The 15,490-nt window shown below is 30.9% G+C and overlaps 1 protein-coding gene and 2 long non-coding RNA genes across 3 annotated transcripts; 1 reads left to right on the plus strand and 2 right to left on the minus strand.

Moving 5' to 3' along the window:
• Positions 1-3,245: 3,245 nt before the first annotated feature.
• Positions 3,246-4,382, plus strand: LOC129883332 (glycine-rich protein-like). The gene is made up of 2 exons (XM_055957980.1): positions 3,246-3,396; positions 3,874-4,382. The coding sequence occupies exons 1-2, from the start codon at positions 3,282-3,284 to the stop codon at positions 4,194-4,196; spliced, it is 438 nt and encodes a 145-aa protein (XP_055813955.1). The 5' UTR covers positions 3,246-3,281; the 3' UTR covers positions 4,197-4,382.
• A 2,383-nt stretch (positions 4,383-6,765) lies between these two features.
• LOC129881945 (uncharacterized) lies at positions 6,766-7,944 on the minus strand. Its single transcript, XR_008765706.1, has 3 exons — positions 7,818-7,944; positions 7,617-7,696; positions 6,766-6,902 (listed from the first exon to the last, which is right to left on the minus strand). It is a non-coding gene; the product is annotated as an uncharacterized LOC129881945 (long non-coding RNA).
• Positions 7,945-13,561: 5,617 nt separating this feature from the next.
• On the minus strand, positions 13,562-14,688 carry LOC129883334 (uncharacterized). The gene is made up of 3 exons (XR_008765903.1): positions 14,562-14,688; positions 14,361-14,440; positions 13,562-13,646 (listed from the first exon to the last, which is right to left on the minus strand). It is a non-coding gene; the product is annotated as an uncharacterized LOC129883334 (long non-coding RNA).
• Between the last annotated feature and the right edge of the window lie 802 nt (positions 14,689-15,490).

Below are 15,490 nucleotides of genomic sequence, written 5' to 3' on the forward strand. Positions count from 1 at the left end.
TAAATACAAGAATATAAACATGAACATAATTAAAGTGTAAGAACATAAATATGAACATGAACATAAACATAAACATGAAAATGAAAATGAATATGAACATGAACATGAACATGAACATGAACATGAACATAAACAACAACAACAACAACAACAAAAATAACATAAATATGCTTTGCAATCTTAATCAATTATGAATGAACAAAAAATCTTTGAATCTCGAGTTTAGCAAATCATTTGGAGCAAAAAATAAAGAATTAAAGTGATGTAGTAACATGTGAACAATATGAATCTTATAAGCAAGAAAATAACAATAATGGTTAGAGTAATTAATCAGCCCAACATTTGTTATGAAAACAAAATCAGTAAAAAGAATCTAACATGAGAAAGATCTAAATCTTCCAAGCAAGAAAACTTATCAAGAACACCAAACACAAGATGTAATCAACCCAACATATACACAATAATCATAAAAAAAAAGAATGAACTTTTAGATCTAAAAGAACACAACATATACAGAAAAATAAAGTTAAACGAAACCATACCAAAACGGATTTGTAAAGATCCGTCTTAAACCTCTCGTCTTGTTAGTCTAGCGGCGGCTTGGTGGCTTTTCCTGCGTGTTTCGTCGGAGCTCTCGCCGGAGACGAGTGGAAGAGAAGTATTCGGTGGTATGTAAGAGGAGAGAGATTGAGAGATAATGGGAGAGCATGGTGAGGAGGGTAACTTGTCTTGTTTTCTCTTCTTTTTTTTTTTTGAGAAGATGAAGAGAGTGTAGAGAGAGAGAGATAGTGAAGAAGTGAGTTTTTTGAGATAGAGAGAGAGATAGTCAAGAAGTGAGTTTTTTTTTAGAGAGAGAGAGATAGTGAAGAAGTGAGTTTAGAGAGATGGATAGTTGTTTGATAATGGAAAAAGAAAAGAAAGGATATTTTTTATTTATTTATTTATTTTTTTAGAAAAAACTAAAATTTTCAAAAATACAAACCATAATTAAACTAACCTAACTAAAATTTATTTAGTAGTAAAAAAAAAATCTTTTGAGATAATTTTCGAATAATAACATAAATAGTAATCAAAGATATAGTTATATAGAAATATGTATGTTATACTAAAATTTATATAAAGATAAAAATAGTTAAGAATAATATGAAAAATATATATATATACATATATTATTATTTTTTTATTTTTTTTTATAAAAGCTAATTATTTCAAAATGTTCGAATTCAAAAAAACTCGATAGCTAATTTGCGTTGTGGATGGTCAAAATTGGGTGTCAACACTAATTATTAATAAGTTGTCTTCGTTTTCAGAGGTTATGTATAGGAATTCTGATTCTCCTGTTCTGTGTGCTAAATTATCATCTCTATCTTTACATATTCTAAAATGTTCTATAATTTCGATTATATCCATTTGCCCTTTTTGGAGACAACTTATTATATACGGATACATATATATACATATATTTTCAATTATTGATCTTAAAAATTTCTACAATAGATTCAATAAGTCACTAGTGACGTGATACTTTTTTTTCCATGGTAAAAGACGCATTGAGCCAATTGAATTTGTAACCTAACCTATGTCAGAATTATTCAATGTCTTCTCAATATATTAATTATTTAAATAGCATTTTAAATTTTTAATAGAAGTGTTGAGTCCCTAGTACATCGTTGAAATGTGTAATCATCCTAAAACTTCAATTGCCAGAGATAATATATTTTTTATTATACTTAGTTATAAAATTTTAACACATTCTCACATAAAAAATTGATTATTTCTTTTGTTGATGAAAAATATGGATTTTTAATTTTTTTGGATGATGGGTGGTTACAGTAAGACTCAAACACGATATTTTTGCTTGATTTGATATTATATATGTGATAATTTCATCTAAAAATATAAATTATTAGAGATAATAAATTTTATTTACTTAATTATAACCTCGATTAACATTAACAATTTACACAATATAATTTTACACGTATAACAATCTCGTATTATTAACGCGCTATTAGAAATAACACAATTTCGAATTCTTCTATCACATTTTCTTTTGAAAAATGAAAAAGAATTTTTTTTTAATAGCTTTAGCAGTAATGAGAGGTGGTTGGGGTGGAAGGTCTAAGATGACTTTTTCAACTCAATAGATAATTAAATAGTATTTATCTTGATTTTAATTCGTAGGCCAGCTGCTGTACTAGGCTCTTTCATTTCAATAAAAGTTTATCTCTATCCGATATTTATATTAATTTAATAAAAATATTGAATTCTCTAGTTAAATTATTGTTTATACTAAATGAATTTTGTTTTAGTCAAAATTATTGAGTTCTAGTGAATTTATAAGTGTCACTATGCCTTCACCACCAATTATTTGATATTATTTTGAAGCTTGACTACTTTAATTTTATGTCAAAAAATTTTACTTTAAAAATTAAAATATTAAAATATATCTATCAAAATCGATTTTATCTCAAGACTCGAACCTAAAAGTACTATTAATTAATTAAGTAGGATGAGGTACATATCCTCCCATCGCATATTCTTTTGGTGTTTTTTTTCCTACTTATATGTACTAAGGAACAACATATAATCACATTATAAAATAGATAAATAGAGTAAAAAAATGAAAAGAAGAAAATAAGAAAGACAAAAAGGAATAGCTAGGATATCGCGTTATTTAGTCCTCATATTTGACGGTAACAAATATTAATTTTTTTTGTGATTCACGATATTATATTTATCTTCTTTATTTTAAATTTTTTGTAACAATTCTTATAACTTAATTATTATTAATATAAATTTTATGTTCGATCAAATTTCCCTTCCTAATATTTGTCATGTTTTATTTTCTCGAGAGTCAATAACTTGATTAATCATTAAAGCTAGATTAAATTAATTATTTTAATATTTTAAATTTTAAAATTAGATATTTGAAAACTATACAAAATATGATATACGTTATATATCAATATGGTTAAAATATATATATATATATATATTTTAAAATATTGATCAAAATTTATATAGTTTGAATTTCGAGAAGCGAAAAGGCAATAAATAATTTGTAACCGAGGGAGTAGCAAATTATCTAAATATTTTTTGTCAACTCAATTGTGAATTCAAAAGTAGTGGAGACTCTTCATGGCTCTCAATACTTGCCAACCAAGCACTCCATAAATGCATATCTTTCTATTCAACCAATTTATGCATTAAAATCTTTCTATAAATAGTACCCAAGAATCTCTCCATTTCTTCATCCTTTTATTTTCAAGTAACATAAAATGGGTTCCAAGGCATTTCTAATTCTTGGCCTTTTTTTGGCTATATTTGTAATGATAAGCTCTGAGGTTTTTGCTGGAGAGTTGGCTAAGACTTCAACCACTTTAGAAGAGGACTGTAAGATTATTTTCTCCTTATATTCTTTCTCTTTGAAATATATTGAATTTCTAATAATTAAAATTATTCAACCTTTCTAATTAGTGGTCTATTAACTATATTCACTAATGCTAGTTTGATCATAACTTACCAAGGTTGTCATTTCATGTGTCCTAAACCTATCAAATATTATATATAATTGTGCTTGTATCACTTTTTTCAGTTTTCAATCTAATATCTGATACTCATATTGGATTCGACTAAGTTATATACAATACTATATATACAATCAATCATAAGGAAGCACCATCGGGTCATATTTATCTGTTGTACTAGATAAAATATCTTATTTTCAAATTATATATATATCCCACAATTTAAGGATGTTTATGTAGATATCATTTGAGTAATTAATAGTGTAAAAATCTCATTACCACAGTGTATATATTTAAATATATTACTACTAATATAATTGTTTTACAAAATTAATTGATGCAGCAAAGAAATCTGATAACAAGAATGCATTAGTACATGAAGCACAATATGGCGGGTACCCCGGTGGCGGATACCCTGGCGGCGGTCATGGTGGTGGTGGATACCCCGGTGGTGGGTACCCTGGTGGCGGACGTGGTGGTGGTGGATACCCTGGTGGCGGACGTGGTGGTGGTGGATACCCTGGTGGCGGACGTGGTGGTGGTGGACGACATGGAGGATACTGCCGGTACGGTTGCTGCCGCCGTGATTACTACGGTTGCTATAGGTGTTGCTCCTACAAAGGTGAGGCCATGGACAAAGTGACTGAAGGCAAGCCACATAATTGATTATATTAATTATGTGGAGCAATATATATGTATTTTAAACTTTTGTAATGGCAATTATGTAATATATAGTAATGCTCTTTCTACTTTAGAGCTTGCTATAACTAGTAAAAATGTATGAATAAAAGTCATCTTGTAGTAATGTTTGTTATGCAATGGAATTACTCTTTCAGTTTCTTTTTACTTATTTAGTCTGAATAGAAACAATAATTGATATAGGTGTTTGTATGTTTTTCTTTTGAATTAGTAAAAATTAATATATTTTTAATATAGTAAACAAGTAATGATGAATGAGAAAATATAAAAACCACGTTATCATCAATCCAAGATCGAGCCAACACTTATATTAGCCCCTGTATTTTTCAGTAAATTAAACTTTAATATATGTTATATTGCTTTTTTATTGACTTGACCACAATTTATAGCTAATTGGTGGTTAAAATTTATCCTTTAGCTAGAAAGCTTTAGCTTTTGTAGTCTTAATTTCTTCTTAATATCAAATTATTAATAAAGTGGGTTTTATTTTTAATTATAATATAGTGGGAATCTTTTAAGAGGTTCAACAAAAAGGCCAAAGTTTAATTTGAAGTCTTTGGTTGTTAAAATTGGCATATATATATCTCCCATTTACATGATATGATATGAACTCGAATTCGAAATATATGATTAAGGATCAACGGATTCCAACCACTGATAGCGATGAATATAACATGTTAGTTACGCTTTATGAGTTTATTGAAATTCAATAGCCTTGGCTTGGAACCTCAGACAATGTATATGTGTTAAAAAATTACTTTCTATGTCTCAATTTATGTGCATAGTTTAACTTGACATAAAGTTTTAAAAAAAAGAATTTTTGAAATTTGAGGTCTAAAACAAACCTTAGACATTTATGTAATTATAAATTATTTTATTGAGGGTAAAATGAGAATTATAAAGTTGCATTCTTTCTAGTTATGAAAAGGTTTTATTCTTTTAATTTTCAGATGAATTAAAAAGAAAAATATGCCACATAAATTAGGACAGATGGAATATAAATATGTACAAATAATTGTTTACATCAGTAAATCAAATGAATTGTGATAAAATTCGAACTCGAACCATAAAGTTTAAATCCTAAATTCTGAAAAGTATTTACCTCTTATAATTCAAATATTTTTCAAAAAGTATTCTTTAGAAAAAGACATATAATATTGTACGTAAATAAAAATGTACTATTTTGATAATATACAATAACAACAATATATATATTTAGTGATCTCACAATTGGGGTTGAGAAAGGGTAGCATACACCACAATCTTATTCCTACCTTTTGAATAGCGAAATTGCGTCCGATAGACCCTCGAATCAAGTAAAACATATCCACATCAAATATGAAATAAAATATAGTGAAGAGAAGTAATGCTAAAAACAAAGTAGAAAAGAACAGTAGGAACAACAAATAATGTGATAACCAAAACAAAGAAAACAAAATGTAACAATAGAATCATGAATAAGATAGTAGAAGAGTAATAATAATAACTATACTAATAAAGGAAACTAAACGACACTCGACTAAGTACTAATTTTTTATCCCAATATTCTTCGACCTTCTTAACCTCCTAATAATGCTATAGGTTGATACGTATCCTCCGTGAATTACGTTTATTTAAAAGCAAGTCTAATGATGCATATTAAGTGATATAATATTTCCATCTTTTTGACCCCAAAAGAAGAAGGTCTTTCATGAAATCTTTCTTTATATCTTGAAGAATTCAAAGTAAGTCCTCAATATTTTCCCCTTCTTTTCTGATTGTCGCATGGAAGTATTATTGAGTTCTACAAATAGGGGAGAAATGCATGTCTTTTCTCATCAGCAAAAAAAAAAAGAAAAAAATTGAAATTCCAAATAGCTTGATTTGTTAATCAAAATGGTTTCAAAAAATAATATTTTCGTTTGCCTTTCTTTGGTTATTCTACTAATAATATCCTCCCAAATTGTTGCAAGGGAGATGAATTCTGAGGCCCCTGCTCCACTTACCCAAGGTTAATTCACTGTCTCCATATACTAATTATTTTCAAATTTCTAGGAAAGTTATTTAAAGAAATTAAGTGTTTACTTTCTTTAAAAAAAAAAATCTCTTCTCTGAAAAATATCAGCAATCTCTTCCCTCTAGCAAATTAGTTGTGTTTTGTTTTGTCAAGTCTTTATAATTGTTGCAACTTGCAATAAGTCTTGGTCAACATGTTTGTTCTCTTTTTAGTCTTTTAATCAACTTTGTAGTACTGTATGTACTTTTAATTGTTGAAATGATCAATAGTGTTTATGTACGGCTATTCATGTTGGGCTTGGTTTAAAATTTAAAAAATCATCTTAGTTACCTTTTACTAAAAAAAAAAAAGTAATATTCAACCTATATGCACAGTACAATTTTCTGGCGAAAGACGTTTAACTGGCCTGTCTCAAGCCTACGGGAGAAAGTATAACCAATTTACAAGGAGTTGTTAGTGTACAAATGACTCCACAAAATTTCCAAACCAGAATGAGGCTGCCAAGGAGCATCCAAGAAAATTGTGCATATCATTGAGGAATAGAACTATGCAGCTGCTTCTGGTAAAAGTGTGGTGCAGCCTCCGTTAGCCAAGAAGGATCGATAGTAATGACATTTCGCATTTACTGACGATCCGTTGAAACGAGAGAATGGTACACAATAAACTTCGGGTTGACCCTGTTAATTATGAGAAAAACACGTTATAAAACTAGACATGTAAGTGATGTAATACACTTGTACTCAACTAATTAAGTTTTATATCCTCCCTATTTTTATTTGAGACTAACAACGGAAATGTGAAAATGTTAATACAAGATCCATGTTGAGTAGAAGTTGTCATCGAGTAGGGGCATGAAACGAATTCAGCCGTGCTCTTGTTGAGCAAAGTTTAAAAAGATGTTCAGTGTACACGCACGCAGGCACATATAGCAGGAAAGATGGTGACGAGAAAGACCCTGCCCACACCATGCTACAATAGGATGCAAAAAAAGGGAATGTTTTTCACAATTATGCATTTGACTCGACAATCATAGATCTTCCTAGCTCCTAGGGTGTTGGTTTAGTGGTAAGGACAAAGTACGGGATGTGTGGGTCAGCCATACTCCCTGGAGTTCTAAACTTGTGCCCCAACTGAAGTTGGGCCAGGAGCCCACATGGGATTTCTCCAACTTGACCAACAGACATGCCTAGTATTCTTAATAACTTAGATACTTGGACTACCGAAACCAGTTATAGAAATATTGATAGCTATAAAATGGCAATAAATTGCACACATGAACGTAATTTCCTCATCTTATGACTACTAAGGGAAAATAATTCTGATGTCTCGGTAATATCAGCAAACCAATCAAGCTATCATAGTTTAATCGAGACATTAAAATAGATAAATACCTGAACAACACAGATGAAGGATGAATATACACTTCTTGAGAAGTTCTAACAGTCTTGTACATCCCATTGTGACTGAATGGCTGTTTCAAAGATCAGCAACAGAAGTTATCAAATATGCTCATATCAGAAAAATAAGGCAGAAACGGAAAGACTGTGCCTTTTAAGACAAAAATAGCTACATGTATCAAACTTCATACTCACTTCTAAACGGGCAGCATTGGCAAAAAAACCTGCCGTAATTGCCTTCCTAACTGCCTGCGAAATGACTAAATTTAGTTACGCCTATTACATCAACCAATGGCGTTGCTCCTAGACTTTTTGTCTTTCTTATAAAGAGAACATTGTAAGAAAAAATATCAAGCTTTTGCAAATCAGGTCTATACACAAAGCAAAAGTCATTTCAAGAAAGAACATTGCTCATATTCAGTTGGAACTTGTTCTAGCATTGCAACATCTTCAGCTGGGTTTTGAGTTTTGTGTCGTTTGCTCTTATATTGTAAATCTACTCCTAAGTTATAAAGGATAGTAGATCATTCACTTGCCTAAGTCTTTAGCTTGAGTCGGATTCTAGAGTTAATTAGTCGAATCATCTATGTTTTAATCAAACTTCTTTTCACCATTTGTTTGGTGTTCTTTTGGGTAGAGTTGCCTAGGAGTGTCAACTAGAGTTAGTTGATGTTGGACGTATTAGAATTACTGCTTGTTTCTTCTCTTATCTCTGAGATCTGAGTTGGTGGCTAGAGTTAGCCATGGGGTACTGTTGAAGTCTATATCAGGTCGTGTTAGTTGGTGTAGTGAGCAATAAAGTTATTATTTTGAGTCTTGTAATAGGGGTGTTACAAGGGAGAAGGGATTAAGAGTTTAATTTGTAGGTTGCAAGAGTTTGTAATATGAAGTTTTTCTCCGTTGATGATAATTGAGTTGCATTGAAATTCTGTGAGATAAGTCATGATTTTTCCTCCCTTGAGGAAGGTGATTTTCATGTAAAATACCCGTACTTTTATTTACTGTTCTTATTATAGTAAAGAATTAGATCGAATGTTAGTTGTCAGAAAGTACAAGCCATCACTTTGTACTAGTCAACCATTTTCTTCTCTCTTTTTCCATACCTAGAAAAAACTGAGGATGCCTAATTAGGAAGGGTAAGAGAAAAATATAATAATTGGTAAAGGAAAAGAAAGATACTAATTCCATCTACTATTTGTTTTATTGTTGGAGTCTACGGCCAAGTCTCCTAATAATGTCAAGTAAATGACAAACGAAAGAAAGAACCACGAAAGATGAAAAGGGACAACACGTGCAGTGGATAAGATACAAGTAGAATAGTTCAAAGAATTTAAGTCAATTGATTTGGAATGCAGCCGTAGAATAGTCAAAAGAATTTAAGTGTCATTCAATTGATTTGGAATGCAGCAGTAGAATAGTCAAAAGAACTTAAGTGTCATTCAATTGATTTGGAACGCAGCCGTGCAAGTAAACAATGGGAGCCTTTTAAATTTTCTGCTCTTAATTAAAAATATGTATCACGTAAAATGTTTAAAATAAATTATTTATATATAAAATTAATATAATTTTTAGTTGATAATTTAAAAATTCACATAATTAATATATGTATAAATTCCGCAAGAAATATATTATTTTATGTAGAATAGAAGATAGAATAACTAATACGTATAACTAATACATGAATAACTAATCCGTATAAAAATAATACGTAAATTTTCTCATAACTGACTAATTAATCCATATATTATTAATATCTTCATAATTCTAACCCGCTACTAAACAACTCCTAATATTAAAATGCTTAATAACACCAACAATAGATTTAATTAGAAAAAGAAATATTCTCGTGAAAGCCATTCAACTACTAGAACTATTCAATAGACACAGAATTATTCTAGTGAAACCATTCAAGAAAAGTAATTAATTATATTATAGTAAGAATAAAAAAATCCATTTACTGGCCTTAATCATCTCACTCTAAAAATTCTTTATTAATGCTTGAAAATGAAATACCATATAACACGATGAAGTGAAGATTTAACAATTGTGTTTCAATTGGTACCAATTTGCCTATGATGTATCATTTATTGTGTTTATTATGAACAGAGTATTTGTTCTTTCTTTTTCATTTACTTGACATTATTTATTAGTAATTAGAAGACTTGGCCGCTGACTCCAACTAAACCAAATAATTGATCATCTTTTTCTCTTACTTTTCCTTACTCATCCTCAGATTTAGAAAAAAAAGGTGGCTGATATTCTTCTAACTGCATGTTAGAAACTGTATTGTAAAATATTAAAATAGTAATAATAATCTCTGAAAATAAAAAATAGAAACTGAACAGAAACTGAAAATAAGAACAATATTTGAAAAAATTATGTAAGAACAAATATCGAGCCCACTGAATGCACAGTGTGTCCTTAAGGAAATTATTCCCCTCAACGTATCCGATGTATTGGAATCTTTCTTCCCAGGATAGAACGATTTACTCACTAAAATAGCGGTACAGCAAATTATGGTGACTGCAAACCACTCGAAGGCAGTATATCACACGGGATTTTAGAATGTGTAGAAAAGAAGAATAAGAAGATTGTTTGTCAGAAAATTTCGTTCAGAACAATTCTGAGGATCAACAGAAATATATAGCATGTTTGCAACTTTTCAAAAAAGGTACCTGTTGGGAAAAAGTCGCAACTTTAAGGTTTGCAACTTTTCAGAAAAAGTTGCAACCTTTTTTCAAAAAAACCATTGAAACGAAAAATGGTAGGAAATGTTTTAAATTAATCTGGGAAAGAAAGAAACTGGTCGGGTCACGGGTCAGAATTTTTCAAATAATTAATTAACTAAATTATAATAATTAATTAAAAAAATTAAAAGAAATTTGGTCCAAAAAGATTATCAATCAAATCATTTGACTGAAGCCGAGCCGAGCAAGCAACGACGACACGAGGGGAGACCCTCTTCTTGACCCTTTAGAAAAATGAAGGAGTGCTTCTACTTGTAAGTAGGAGACTTTTTCTTTTCACCACTTATGTGGGACAAATGCTTATTTCATAAAGTAAGAAGTAACAACTCATTTTTCCCTCCACTGTTTTTTCCTCCATTTCCCATTCAACTTATCAATTTAATCCAACACTGCAGTCATCAATAAATCTGTAGAAATTGTTGGAAATCTACTCGTTCAAGAAGGAACGCGCTTATATTGGTTGAAACTGGACATCGATTGGCTCCAGAGAGAAATGAGACACATAGACGATGCAAAGGCCAAGGAAGTTGAAGGCGATTCAAGGATGAAAAACTTAATAAAATATATTCAAGAACTGGCAGGTGTTGTGGAGGATCTCTTAGATGACTTCCTTCGAAAAATCATTTCATTGAGGTTAAAACGACAATTATAAAGTTGCATTATTTCTAGTTATGAAAAGGTTTTATTCTTTTTTTAGATGAATTAAAAAAAATATGTCACATAAATTAGAACAGATGAAATATAAATATTTACAAATAATTGTTTACATCAATAAATCAAATGAATTGTGATAAAACTCGAACTCGAACCATAAAGTTCAAATCCTAAATTATGAAAATTTCTCTCCTCTTGTAATTCAAATATTTTTTAAAAGGTATTTTTTTAGAAAAAGACATTCATTATTGTACCAAAATAAAAATGTACTATTTTAATAATATACAATAACAACAATATATATATATATATATTCCGTGATTTCATAATTGGAGTCTGAGAAAGGGTGGCATACACCACAATCTTATTGAGTAGCGAAATTGTGTTCGATAGATCTTCGGTTCAAGTAAAACATATCCACATCAAATATGAAATAAAATACAGTGAAGAGAAGTCATGTTATAACAAAGTAGAAAAAAACAGTAGGAACAACAAATAATATGATAATCAAAACAAAATGTAAGAATAGAATCATGGATAAAATAGTAGGAGAGTAATAATAATAAAAACGATATAAGAAAAACTAGACAATACTTGACTACTTATTAATTTTTTATCCCAATATTCTTATTCGACCTTCGTACCTCCTAATAATAGTATAGGTTGATACGTATCCTCCGTGAATTACGTTCGTTTAAAAGCAAGAGTACCAAAATGTAACCAAAAAAAAAAAAAGCCCAATGATGCATATTAAGTGATGTAATATTTCCTTCTTTTTTTACCCCAAAAGAAGAAGGTCTTAATTTCATGAAATCTTTCTTTATTTGTTGAAGAATTCAAAGTCCTCAATATGGTTTCAAAAAATAATATTTAATATGCATCAATAGGGGATGGATGGAAGTATTATTGAGTTCTATAAATAGGGGAGAAATGCATGTCTTTTCTCATCAGCAAAAAACAAAAGAAAAAATTTGAAATTCCAAATAGTTTAATTTGTTAATCAAAATGGTTTCAAAAAATAATATTTTTGTTTGCCTTTCTTTGGTTATTCTACTAATAACATCCTCCCAAATTGTTGCAAGGGAGATGAATTCTGAGGCCACTGCTCCACTTACCCAAGGTTAATTTACTGTCTCCATATACTAATTATTTTCAAATTTCTAGGAAAGTTATTTAAAGAAATTAAGTGTTTACTTTCTTTAAAAAAAAATTCTCTTCTCTGAAAAATATCAGCAATATACAAATTTCCTCCTTTATTTTAGGTTAATCTATAAATAAATTTTAAAAAATAGCATTGATAAGAGTCAAAATATTCACTAATTATAGGAGTCAAAATATAAGGAAAAGAATATGCGAAGAACTCAAGGGTATTCAAAATATATAGTATAGTACATTAAAAAAATATTTGTCTTATACAATTTAATTTCCCTGCGAAGTAGGGATATCAACTAACACACCTTAGACAAGGGTGGATCCACCACTAAATACAAGTGGTTGATCTAAAGAGAGGTGAGGAGAATCCTGCGCCAGAAAATTGCATTGTATAAATAGAAAAAATATAATTTTTTCTGTTATATAAGAACAATTTGAATAATCGTGACACAAAAAAAGACTTTAGTATAGATAAAGTGGTAAAGGTGGTTTAAAAATTGTTATATTTCATGTCCAAATACTATATAGGGTTGCATGCCTTATATAAATTTATGATTCCGCTACTGACTAATATGAAGCGCTACATACACTTTTTTGATGCAGCAATGAATGGAAACTACACTAGTGAGGCCAAGGGAGTGCGCCATTTAGTGAAGAGACTTGGTAAAATTTTCAAAGTTGGCAAAGAGATATATTGTAATCGTTGCTCATCTTGTGATGGCCTTTGTCACTATTGTTGTCGCTAAAGCTAAGATTAGAAATTCGCAGCCTCCTCTTTAACCTCCCTACTAGGAGACGGGGGTGTCTGAAAATACCTTTTTAAGTCTATATGAAAGTCCATAATTAAGACTTATGTACTTGTATTGGTGTGAAAATAGAGGAAAGTTATGAATAGAGTCCCTATTCACTCTCCCTCTAGTAAATTAGTTGTGTTTTGTTTTGTCTAGTCTTTATAATTGTTGCAACTTGCAATAAGTCTTGGTCAACATGTTTGTTCTCTTTTTAGTCTTTTAATCAACTTTGTAGTACTGTATGTACTTTTAATTGTTGAAATGATCAATAGTGTTTATGTACGGCTATTCATGTTGGGCTTGGTTTAAAATTTAAAAAATCATCTTAGTTACCTTTTACTAAAAAAAAAAAAGTAATATTCAACCTATATGCACAGTACAATTTTCTGGCGAAAGGCGTTTAACTGGCCTGTCTCAAGCCTACGGGAGAAAGTATAACCAATTTACAAGGAGTTGTTAGTGTACAAATGACTCCACAAAATTTCCAAACCAGAATGAGGCTGCCAAGGAGCATCCAAGAAAATTGTGCATATCATTGAGGAATAGAACTATGCAGCTGCTTCTGGTAAAAGTGTGGTGCAGCCTCCGTTAGCCAAGAAGGATCGATAGTAATGACATTTCGCATTTACTGACGATCCGTTGAAACGAGAGAATGGTACACAATAAACTTCGGGTTGACCCTGTTAATTATGAGAAAAACACGTTATAAAACTAGACATGTAAGTGATGTAATACACTTGTACTCAACTAATTAAGTTTTATATCCTCCCTATTTTTATTTGAGACTAACAACGGAAATGTGAAAATGTTAATACAAGATCCATGTTGAGTAGAAGTTGTCATCGAGTAGGGGCATGAAACGAATTCAGCCGTGCTCTTGTTGAGCAAAGTTTAAAAAGATGTTCAGTGTACACGCACGCAGGCACATATAGCAGGAAAGATGGTGACGAGAAAGACCCTGCCCACACCATGCTACAATAGGATGCAAAAAAAGGGAATGTTTTTCACAATTATGCATTTGACTCGACAATCATAGATCTTCCTAGCTCCTAGGGTGTTGGTTTAGTGGTAAGGACAAAGTACGGGATGTGTGGGTCAGCCATACTCCCTGGAGTTCTAAACTTGTGCCCCAACTGAAGTTGGGCCAGGAGCCCACATGGGATTTCTCCAACTTGACCAACAGACATGCCTAGTATTCTTAATAACTTAGATACTTGGACTACCGAAACCAGTTATAGAAATATTGATAGCTATAAAATGGCAATAAATTGCACACATGAACGTAATTTCCTCATCTTATGACTACTAAGGGAAAATAATTCTGATGTCTCGGTAATATCAGCAAACCAATCAAGCTATCATAGTTTAATCGAGACATTAAAATAGATAAATACCTGAACAACACAGATGAAGGATGAATATACACTTCTTGAGAAGTTCTAACAGTCTTGTACATCCCATTGTGACTGAATGGCTGTTTCAAAGATCAGCAACAGAAGTTATCAAATATGCTCATATCAGAAAAATAAGGCAGAAACGGAAAGACTGTGCCTTTTAAGACAAAAATAGCTACATGTATCAAACTTCATACTCACTTCTAAACGGGCAGCATTGGCAAAAAAACCTGCCGTAATTGCCTTCCTAACTGCCTGCGAAATGACTAAATTTAGTTACGCCTATTACATCAACCAATGGCGTTGCTCCTAGACTTTTTGTCTTTCTTATAAAGAGAACATTGTAAGAAAAAATATCAAGCTTTTGCAAATCAGGTCTATACACAAAGCAAAAGTCATTTCAAGAAAGAACATTGCTCATATTCAGTTGGAACTTGTTCTAGCATTGCAACATCTTCAGCTGGGTTTTGAGTTTTGTGTCGTTTGCTCTTATATTGTAAATCTACTCCTAAGTTATAAAGGATAGTAGATCATTCACTTGCCTAAGTCTTTAGCTTGAGTCGGATTCTAGAGTTAATTAGTCGAATCATCTATGTTTTAATCAAACTTCTTTTCACCATTTGTTTGGTGTTCTTTTGGGTAGAGTTGCCTAGGAGTGTCAACTAGAGTTAGTTGATGTTGGACGTATTAGAATTACTGCTTGTTTCTTCTCTTATCTCTGAGATCTGAGTTGGTGGCTAGAGTTAGCCATGGGGTACTGTTGAAGTCTATATCAGGTCGTGTTAGTTGGTGTAGTGAGCAATAAAGTTATTATTTTGAGTCTTGTAATAGGGGTGTTACAAGGGAGAAGGGATTAAGAGTTTAATTTGTAGGTTGCAAGAGTTTGTAATATGAAGTTTTTCTCCGTTGATGATAATTGAGTTGCATTGAAATTCTGTGAGATAAGTCATGATTTTTCCTCCCTTGAGGAAGGTGATTTTCATGTAAAATACCCGTACTTTTATTTACTGTTCTTATTATAGTAAAGAATTAGATCGAATGTTAGTTGTCAGAAAGTACAAGCCATCACTTTGTACTAGTCAACCATTTTCTTCTCTCTTTTTCCATACCTAGAAAAAACTGAGGATGCC

The sequence above is a fragment of the Solanum dulcamara genome, chromosome 3 (genome assembly GCF_947179165.1).
Source record: "Solanum dulcamara chromosome 3, daSolDulc1.2, whole genome shotgun sequence".
Classification (NCBI taxonomy): domain Eukaryota; kingdom Viridiplantae; phylum Streptophyta; class Magnoliopsida; order Solanales; family Solanaceae; genus Solanum; species Solanum dulcamara.